General features: G+C 38.7%; 1 protein-coding gene across 1 annotated transcript in view; it reads left to right on the plus strand.

Moving 5' to 3' along the window:
• LOC102180722 (cytochrome P450 2C23) overlaps positions 1-9,918 on the plus strand; it is a 29,628-nt gene extending 19,710 nt beyond the window's left edge. The window contains 4 exon segments of the mRNA XM_013975181.2: positions 2,713-2,854; positions 4,705-4,892; positions 7,103-7,244; positions 9,681-9,918. Coding sequence (XP_013830635.2) covers positions 2,713-2,854; positions 4,705-4,892; positions 7,103-7,244; positions 9,681-9,862 — 654 coding nt within the window. The 3' untranslated portion in view covers positions 9,863-9,918.

A 10,474-nucleotide genomic window follows, 5' to 3' on the forward strand; every position in this document is an offset into this window, starting at 1 on the left:
TCATAGTGCAGAAATTTTAAAAGAGGAAAAGCCCTCTTTTTCCTTTGTATTGCTTTTATTTTCTTTTTAAAATTTATTTATTTTAAATGAAACAAAGATATATATTTTAACAATAAAGGGTACAATTCAAAAAGAAGATAGACATCATAAACCTTTAGACAACAACAAAGAAACAAAAATACATAAAGCAAAAATCAGAAGAGACATAAGGGAAAAGAAAAAATATACAATCATAGTGAGAAATATTAACATTTCTCTGAGAATATTTTATCAAGTGCAGAAAAAAATCAGAATAGAAGCATCTTGAATGATGTCTTTAATAATATAAATGTAATAAATTTGTATTTAATTAATTTATATTAATCATATCCTATACAAATGTACTTAAAATTTTGTATTTCATGTGTTGTTATTAGATGTCCATAGGACATTTAGAAAAATTGGCAACAAGATAAACTTTACTAAATTTCAAAAAGTAGAATTCTTTTTTTGTGTGTGTGATTCAGTTATACATATACACATATATTATTTTTGAAGTTATTTCCCATTATAGGTTATTTCAAGATATTGACTATAGTTCCCTGTGCTATACATAAACCTTTGTGGCTTGTTGCATACCTATTTTTCTAAATTAGAAATCTAGTATTTTATTCATACTAAGTCAAACAAGTGGAATCAAAATGTCATAAATTTTTTAGTTGGGCAAAAACTCATAAGTTTTCTAAAAATATATATATTATACATATTATTTCCTTTTATTTCTATTTATTTCCTGTACTTGGACACTAGCATTTAATGAAATCTTCTCAGTATATATTTATGATGAGCTACATATATGTATATATATGCATGTTTCTGAGCATATATTTATCTTAATGTGGCTAAAAGACACACACATCTTCTTTACATACCCATAGTCTCCCATTGTTTGCCACAATGTTTCCCAGGGACTATGTCATACATTATAAAAACTGGATTGTGTTTTCCCATGGAACAATTTCATTATTTAAAACTAACGATGGATAAAAGATTCTAAAAAAACACATTATAATTAACCATCGGTGGTCTTAAACATATTGAATAGCAAGTATCACACAGCCACCAGCTCTTAGACCATTGCTGGCTAAGATACCAGCATCAGTGTCCATGAGAACATCAGCAGGAAAATAGTCAAAACTGTGACAAACAATAGACTGCAAAAGGATATTCAGTGCTCACTTTGGCAGCACATACACTGAAATTGGAATGATACAGAGAAGATTAGCATGGCCCCTGTGCAAGGATGACACACAAATTTGTGAAGTGTTCCATATTTTTGTTGTGTGCACAAAACTTTTAACCAATATAATTTCAATTTTTGTATTTCTGAAAAAAAGGATATTTCAATATATATACATATGTAACAACTTAAAATCTGAAAATAATTCTTTGAGCCCTGTAAAATTAACCTTGTTTATGCCAAAGTTCAGCTTCCCGAGTAAAGCATTATTTCAGATGGTAAAGAATCTGCCTGCAAAGCAGGCAAACCCAGGTTTGATCTCTGGGCTGGGAAGATCCCCTGGAGGAGGGAACAGCTGCTCACTCCAGTATTCTTGCCTGAAGAATTTCATGGACAGAGAAACATGGCAGGCTACAGTCCATAGGATTGCAAAGAGCTGGACACAACTGAGCAACTAATACTTTGACTTTCATGCCAAAATTCCCCAAATATACATAAATAAGCAAAAGAAAAACACTGTGCAATTGTATCATAAGTGTGCAAGTTATAGCAAACGGTTGATTACTAATAACCTGTTTAGTCTTCTTAATCTCTGGGGGGGCTGATTTAGAAAGCTTGACTTCCTTAGAAAACATGCTGAAGGAAGGCATGACGATGCTCTCTTTTCTTCTCAGAAATTTCCCTGGAGTTAGTAGAGACATTCAAGTTCACTCCACTTATCAACAATGTGCATTGAAATATCCTCTTCATTCTGATGGAAAAGTTTGTTGTTGGCCCTCAGAGGACTAGATGTTTGTCTGGGAAAGAGAAAACAAAAATAGCTAGGTTTTTAATTCAGTCATTTAAAAATTTTCCTTCATACCAACTCTCTATCAGTCCATGGTGGTTGGGAAAAGGAATACTACCCTGAAATTTCCTTTCATAGCACTCATCATAGTTTAACAAAATATTTAATTGACCTCTGTATTCTTCACTACAATACTCTAAAGGGCTAGGGTAGTATCAATTTCCCATGCTTTGTATCACTGGTCTGAAGGAAACAGACCAGTTCCAAACCAGTGATTTCTCTATACTGTGTTCACACTGAATTTATCATTTAGTCTTTTTCATTAAATATAATAAAAGAAGATTCATTAACTGAGTGTTTGTATATAAAAAGAATTGTTCCAAGGCCTTCCACTCAGTATCTCGTTTCATCTTTACAATAACCCTATGAGGTATATTCTGTTCTATATCCATTTCACAAATGATGAAGTTGAGTAAAGAGGTAAGGTAACTTGTCAAGGGCATATATCTGATAATTGACTAACCTGGGATTTGAAGCAGAAGTCTCAATTCCATGACTGATTTTTAAAAATCTACTACCCTACCATGCAGAAAATAAAGCCTATTACTAGTGATCATGGAGCTCTGATAAACCGTTGCCGCCTTTTTTTTTTTTTTTAATTTTACTTTATTTAACTCTGTCATCTTTTTAACTCTGCCATCTACAGGAGAAACAGAACCCAGAGTCTGAATTTCACTTGGAAACCTTAGCAACCTGTGGATCAAATCTGTTTTCAGCAGGAGTAGAGACAACCACTGCCACCCTGAGTTACGGGTTCCTGCTCCTAATGAAATACCCTGAGGTTCAAGGTACAGCAAACATCCTGAGTATTTATTTAGGATAAAATAGGAGCTCCTGGCACTCATGAAGGTGGGAAGGTACTACTGTCTGTGACAACTTACCTTTCTCTGGACAGCCTTGGCGAGCATCATGCCTAGGGCCACCCATGCGGTTTGGTTTTACAGATCAAAATTATATCAAATGATGGTGATAAGGAAGAGAGACCATTACGAATCAAAGACTTTACGTTTAAAAGCAGAGGAGCTTCTGACTCCCAGCTCTTCCATATATGATATAATGTTGACGAGTCAGCCCAATTTAGATGACGGATGCCTGGGTTCCCAATTTGCATTCTCATTCTCAGCCGCCAATACCTGACTGTGTGACCTCAAACAAGTGATTTCACTTCACAGGCCTTTGTTTTTCCATCTTGAAAATGGATCCATCTCCCCAAAGGGGATTTTTAGCTCCAATATAATTTAAAATTCAAAAATGAAATTATACTAGCTTGATTTTCTCAATCATGTTCTCAGAGCACAGATCTTAGAAACCCAGTGTTTATTTTGTTCAACAAAATGGTGTTTGCTGTTCCCACAAAATGTTAGGAGGCTGGATGATACTGATAGAGGAGATGCTCCCACTAGAGTTAGGATTGAACATTTCCCCTCTGCAGCTGCTTTACCAGGAATCTGGGATAAACCTTAATCCCTGCACAGAGGTCATCTCCTCACCTGTACAGGAGGACAAACTAGTTCAGGCAGGAGGCTGCATACTTAATGCAGCTTTTATGTTTCCTGAAGCGAAATCTCTGGTTTTTGCAGCATTATAAAAAATAGAAGTTCTAATAGAAGCTTCTGTCAGAAAGTCTACAAACAATAAATGCTGAGAGGATGCAGAGAAAAGGGAAACCTCTTACACTGTTGGTAGGAATGCAAACTTGTACAGCCACTACAGAGAACAGTGTGGAGATTCCTTAAAAACTGGAAATAGAACTGCCATATGACCCAGCAACCCAATGCTGGGCATACGCACTGAGGAAACCAGAATTGAAAGAGACACGTGTACCCCAATGTTCATCACAGCACTGTTTATAATAGCCAGAACATGGAAGCAACCTAGATGTCTATCAGCAGATGAATGGATAAGAAAGCTGTGGTACATATACACAATGGAGTATTACTCAGCCACTAAAAAGAACGCATTTGAATCAGTTCTAATGAGGTGGATGAAACTGGAGTCTATTATACAGAGTGAAGTAAGCCAGAAAGAAAAACACCAATACAGTATATTAATGCATATATATGGAATTTAGAAAGATGATACAATGACCCTATGTGCGAGATAGCAAAAGAGACACAGATGTACAGAACAGTCTTTTGGACTCTGTGGGAGAAGGCGAGGGTTGGATGATTTGAGAGAATAGCATTGAAATATATATATTACCATATGTGAAACAGATCACCAGTCCAGGTTTGATGCATGAAACAGGGTACTCAGGGCTGGTGCACTGGGATGACCCTGAGGGATGGGATTGGGAGGGAGGTGGGAGGGGGGTTCGGGATGGGGAACACATGTACACCCATGGCTGATTCATGTCAATGTATGGCAAAAACCACTACAATATTGTAAAGTAATTAGCCTCCAATTAAAATAAATTAATTAATTAAAAAAGAATATTCTGAGAATAAAGATTTTATACTAAAATTAAAAAAAAAAGAAAAAATAGAAATTCTGTGAAGAACAGAGCTGTGGGTTGTTTAGCAACATGTCTTTGACCTTGGGAGCCTTTTCCAGGCCATTTTCTTTACATATTGTAAGCATTTCCAAGTATCCAGGGAACACATCTCTTAAGTAGGATTCATGATTCATGTCTCTGCAGCCAAAGTTCATGAAGAAATTGACCGTGTGATTGGACTCACCCGAAGTCCCTGCATGAAGGACAAGATGAAGCTGCCCTATACAGAGGCTGTGTTGCATGAGATACAGAGATACATCACCCTCATTCCTTCTAACTTACCCCATACTGTGGTCCGGGACACGAAATTCAGACAATATGTCATCCCCAAGGTTAGAGGTGGCTGGGAAAGCTGGCTGAGATAGAAGGTGCACCATGGTACCACTCCACCCCAGGGTAGATGGGGCCTGTTAGAGGCATCGTAGCTGTTTCAGGAAGAGAGGCAGTTGAGAGACATGGGAAGAACACGAGGCCTGAGTTACATGGCCTGGGTTTAAAATCTGTCACTGCTATGCAGTGTACTCTCAGGCCATTGTTCACCTCTGTGGTTCTGCCTCTGCCTTCCTGGAATGGGGAAGCTAATCCAGGGCTTCCGAGGCTCCTCACACTCTCAGGTATGATAGGATATATTAAGGGAGAAGTGATTGGCATTAGTATGAATCTTGAGGGAACGGAAATCTGATTTTCCATGATAGATTTTAAAAAGGGGGGAGAGATGGACAGTGTATCTGCAGCTCTAAAGTAATCAAGTGTCAACTTTCTTTAACCCAAATTCTCTCCTCCCAAGATCTCATGTATCAGGACATTTGGGACATTGCTGCCCATAATAGTTAACAATGATCAAAACATTCACATGCACATTGGGGATGTAGTCAGCCTTCTGTAGTGATTAAGGGTTTGGGTTTTACATTTGAGAGTGTAGAAGAGGAAGAAAGGGTGTCAAACCTGACCAGACTACTGTAAAACTGAAACAGCCCCCAATCTTACTGCCAAATCCCAGTGCAAAAGTCTATTAACACATAAGTCTAGTATCACATTAAAAATGCTATACCACCAGCAAGTGAAGGTAATCAGGAACGCAGGAAGGTCTAACACCAGAAAATTTGGTTTAATAAAATTCAACATAGAAATAGAATTTAAAGAAAAACCACATTGTAATCTCATTTGTACAGAAAGTGCTTTTGATAATATTAAAGAGTTTCTGCTGTTAGTTGCTCAGTCATGTCCGACTCTTTGTGACTTCACCAGGCTCCTATGTCCACAGAATTTTCTAGGCAAGAATACTGGAGTAGGTTGCCATTTCCTTTACTAGGGGATCTTCCAGACCCAGGGATTGAACCTGGGTTTCCTGTACTGCAGGCAGATTCTTTATCATCTGAACCACCAGGGAAGCCCCACCTATAATAAAATAGGAATAAATTTCTGATAGCAGTGATTACATTAAGAAGGAAACCAAGGAACTTGAGTATAGGAAAAAGAAACTTATTTTCAATTTGACTTTTTTAAAAATACCATGTACATGTATTATCTACTCCAAAAATTGTGAAATAATGTTTCAGGAAATAAAAAATGAAGTAAAAATGGAAAGAGGAGGCTTTCACTTAAATAGGAGTGCTTTATGATCAGATAGAAGTTGGGTCAAATTCTAATCATGCCACTTGCAAATAACCACTTGCAAATTGTTTCTTTCTGAATCTCAATTTCTACATTCATACAATGAGCCAAAAAAACAAGATCCTAGTGAATACGGTTGAAGTGAGGATTAAATGACATTTATAAACAATTAAACACAGTGTCAGGTAAATGTGAAGCATCCTGTATCAATGGTCATTATCATTTTGTCATTTAAACCTCACAAGTTCTAATGCGGCAAAGAGGAAAGCGTATGGTGGCTCAGACAGTAAAGAATCTGCCTGCAATGCAGGAGACCCAGGTTTGATCCCTTGGTTGGGAAGATCCCCTGGAGAAAGGAATGGCCACCCCCTCCAGTATTCTTGCCTGAAAAATTCAATGGACAGAGGAACCAGGCTGGCTACAGTTCAGTTCATGGGGTCACAAAGAGCTGGACATGACTAAGCAACAAACATACACATATGCACACCATTTAGAAGTGAGGAGGTGGGCTTTGAGCCAATAGATTTTGTAGATTACAAGGTACTATATCTTATTTTCTTACATTCACACCTGAATTCAGAAAGAAAAAAATTGCGAAAAGTGAATTCTTCCCATTTGAGTGGCGGTTCCAGTAAAGTACACGTCTGAACAATATGAGCTGCCAATCTTAGGTTTTGAACAATCGTTTATCGCACATTGACTGTTAACAGTTGCTCTTCTCCCAGAGAACCATCTTATTATTCAATAAAAGGTATTGTATGATAGTGGGTGTGAAAAAACTCTCACAAAAGACAGTGAGAAAGCTCTCACACAAGCTTTAAGAGTGCTCGGTCCTGTTTAATCCACTATAATTAAAAGTGTTAGGCTTTTTATGAACCAAAGATAAGTATGATAACATGCCATTCTATTCTCTCTTTCTTGGTTCCAGGGTACTACTGTATTGCCGTTACTGTCTTCCATCTTGTACGACTGCACGGAGTTTCCTAACCCAGAGAAGTTTGACCCAGGCCATTGTTTGGATAAAAATGGCAACTTCAGGAAAACAAAACACTCTGTGGCTTTTTCCATTGATAAATATAGATACACACCATCCAAACCATACACATGAGCCTTTTGAACAACTTTTAGCTTTACTGAATGTACGTAAGTAATCCACTAATGATCACAAAGTTAATCAAATCAATCTGCTATAACCCTCTAAATCAAGATGGAGCCATTTAAGTCTGTATACCAATCGGATCAGATAAGTCTTTCAAGGACTATTTTGTTATCTGGTGACTAAGTACAATGCCAGTTTTTAAAGAAATCAAGGCAAATCGATTCGATTCAGATGTCATATATTATCAGATAACAAAGGGACCTCCTTTTGTAGACTCTTACCTATTGATCTCCCTTTTGTAATATGCAACTTTTCTAAAACAGAATGTTCAGGTTTCTTTCTTCTTTTAAAATGATTAAACATTATTGTATAATTTTCTGATTCTTAGAGCTAGAGCCCATCAGAGGGACTTTGGTCATTTCATTCTCTTCCTTCCCTTCTGAAATCCAGAGCCCCACATACCCTTGCCTCTTTGCAAGAGCTGATTGGCTCCCAGTTGCTATTTCTCATAAGGTCATAAAGACAACTTAAGATCACTCAGCACATATTTTATTTCTTTGTTATCCTAGTCAATTATTTGATTAGTATTTTCAAAAATAGCAGTTAATATGTTTTTAAAAGACAGCCTGTGGTATTAAACAATCTTCCATACAAACATGTTTAGGTGGCATTACCTGATAGTTGCACAATGCCTTGTTTAAGTAATCTAATATAGGTGTGTGTCTAGTTTTCATCTAACTCATCAGTGTCATAAACAAAAATGCAAGTGACATCCTCATTGGTGAATCTCTAGTTCCTACAGATAAATCCCCAGGAGAACTATTGAATTAGGAGCATAAATCTCTTTAGAGAAAATTTGGTTTGTTAGAGGAACTGTACAAGTTGATCAGCAAATTTGGAAAACTCAGCAGTGGCAACAGGACTGGGAAAGGTCAGTTTTCATTCCAATCCCAAAGAAAGGCAATGCCAAAGAATGCTCAAACTACCGCACAGTTGCACTCATCTCACACGCTAGTAAAGTAATGCTCAAAATTCTCCAAGCCAGGCTTCAGCAATACATGAACCGTGAACTTCCAGATGTTCAAGCTGGTTTTAGAAAAGGCACAAGAACCAGAGATCAAATTGCCAATATCTGCTGGGTCATCAAGAAAGCAAGAGAGTTGCAGAAAAACATCTATTTCTGCTTTATTGACTAAGCCAAAGCATTTGACTATGTGGATCACAGTAAACTGGAAAATTCTGAAGGCGATGGGAATACCAGACCACCTAACCTGCCTCTTGAGAAACCTGTATACAGGTCAGGAAGCAACAGTTAGAACTGGACATGGAACAACAGACTGGTTCCAAAAAGGAAAAGGAGTACATCAAGGCTGTATACTGTCACCCTGCTTATTTAACATATATGCAGAGTACATTATGAGAAACGCTGGGCTGGAAGAAGCACAAGCTGGAATCAAGATTGCCGGGAGAAATATCAATAACCTCAGATATGCAGATGATACCACCCTTATGGCGAAAAGTGAAGAAGAACTAAGAAGCCTCTTGATGAAAGTGAAAGAGGAGAGTGAAAAAGCTGGTTTAAAGCTCAACGTTGAGAAAACTAGGATCATGGCATCTGGTCCCATCACTTCATGGCAAATAGATGGGGAAACAGTGGAAATAGTGGCTGACTTTATTTTTGGGGGCTCCAAAACCACTGCAGAAGGTGATTACATCCATGAAATTAAAAGACTCTTACTCCTTGGAAGAAAAGTTATGACCAACCTAGACAGCATGTTAAAAAGCAGAGACATTACTTTGTCAACAAAGGTCCGTCTAGTCAAGGTTATATCATGTACGGATGTGAGAGTTGGTCTGTGAAGAAAGCTGAGCGCCGAAGAATTGATGCTTTTGAACTGTGGTGTTGGAGAAGACTCTTGAGAGTCCCTTGGACTGCAAGGAGATCCAACCAGTCCATTCCGAAGGAGATCTGTCCTGAGTGTTCATTGGAAGGACTGATGTTGAAGCTGAAACTCCAGTACTTTGGCTACCTGATGTGGAGTGTTTACTCATTCGAAAAGACCCTGATGCTGGGAAAGATTGAAGGCAGGAGGAGAAGGGGATGACAGAGGATGAGATGGTTGGATGGCATCACTGACTCAATGGACATGGGTTTGGGTAGACTCCGGCAGTTGGTGATGGACAGGGAGGCCTGGCGTGCTGCGATTCATGGGGCCGCAAAGAGTCGGACACGACTGAGCAACTGAACCAAACTGAACTGAACCAGTTGATCGTCATCTAGCGGTTTCTGAGCTGTCCCTGTTCTGAACAGTGTTTTCAGTGGCTGTCAGGAGTATGTAGTATTTGAATATGAGCTATTGTAATATGTAATTTGGAACAAGCTAATGGAACTGTCTCTTCCTTTCAGGGAAATGGGCCTGTGTTGGAGAGGGCCTGGCCCACATGGAGCTGTTCCTGTTCTTCACCACCATTCTGCAAAATTTTGTCCTGAAATCCCTGGGGGAGACAAAGGACATAGAGACCAAACCCATTGTTACCGGATTCATCAATATGCCACCACCCTTCAAGCTATGCCTTATCCCCAGATAAAATAAGAGCTTTTCTCTTTTAACAATTTAAATAAAAGTAATAGCTTTTTCTTCTCACTACTTCTCCCACCCCAATAGTCTCTTTTCATTTTAAATTCTGCCTAGGACAGAAACATGGGCTTCCCTCATAGCTCAGTTGGTAAAGAATCTACCTGTACTGCAGGACAGAAACACTACTCACTAAAAGCTTGATGGACATTTGTTTAAATCGATAAATTCCTTGAAAAAGGAGCTGGCCTGGCGTGCTGCAACTCATGGGGTCGCAAAGAGTCGGACATGACTGAGCGGCTGAACTGAACTGAACTGAAGCAGATGAAATGGTAACCCCCATCACAAATCTCTCCCTGCCCCACCTCATCTATTTGCAGCCATTGCTTTACATGGAGGCCCAAGAAGCCACCTTGGATAAAAGTCAAACCATGTGCATAGGTAGGATTCAGACATGCATAGCTGCATCTTCTCCAGAAAATGAGGGGCAGGACTGGGGTTTGGAGAGCAAGAGGGTAAATTGCAAGAAAAGACTGTTATTGCCAAGAGAATAGTGACGCAGAAGAGAATAGCTAGAACAACTGCCCCGTGGGGGCCCAGTGGAGTGCTGTGAGCAGCCGCTGCC

Source organism: Capra hircus, chromosome 26, assembly GCF_001704415.2.
Source record: "Capra hircus breed San Clemente chromosome 26, ASM170441v1, whole genome shotgun sequence".
Classification (NCBI taxonomy): domain Eukaryota; kingdom Metazoa; phylum Chordata; class Mammalia; order Artiodactyla; family Bovidae; genus Capra; species Capra hircus.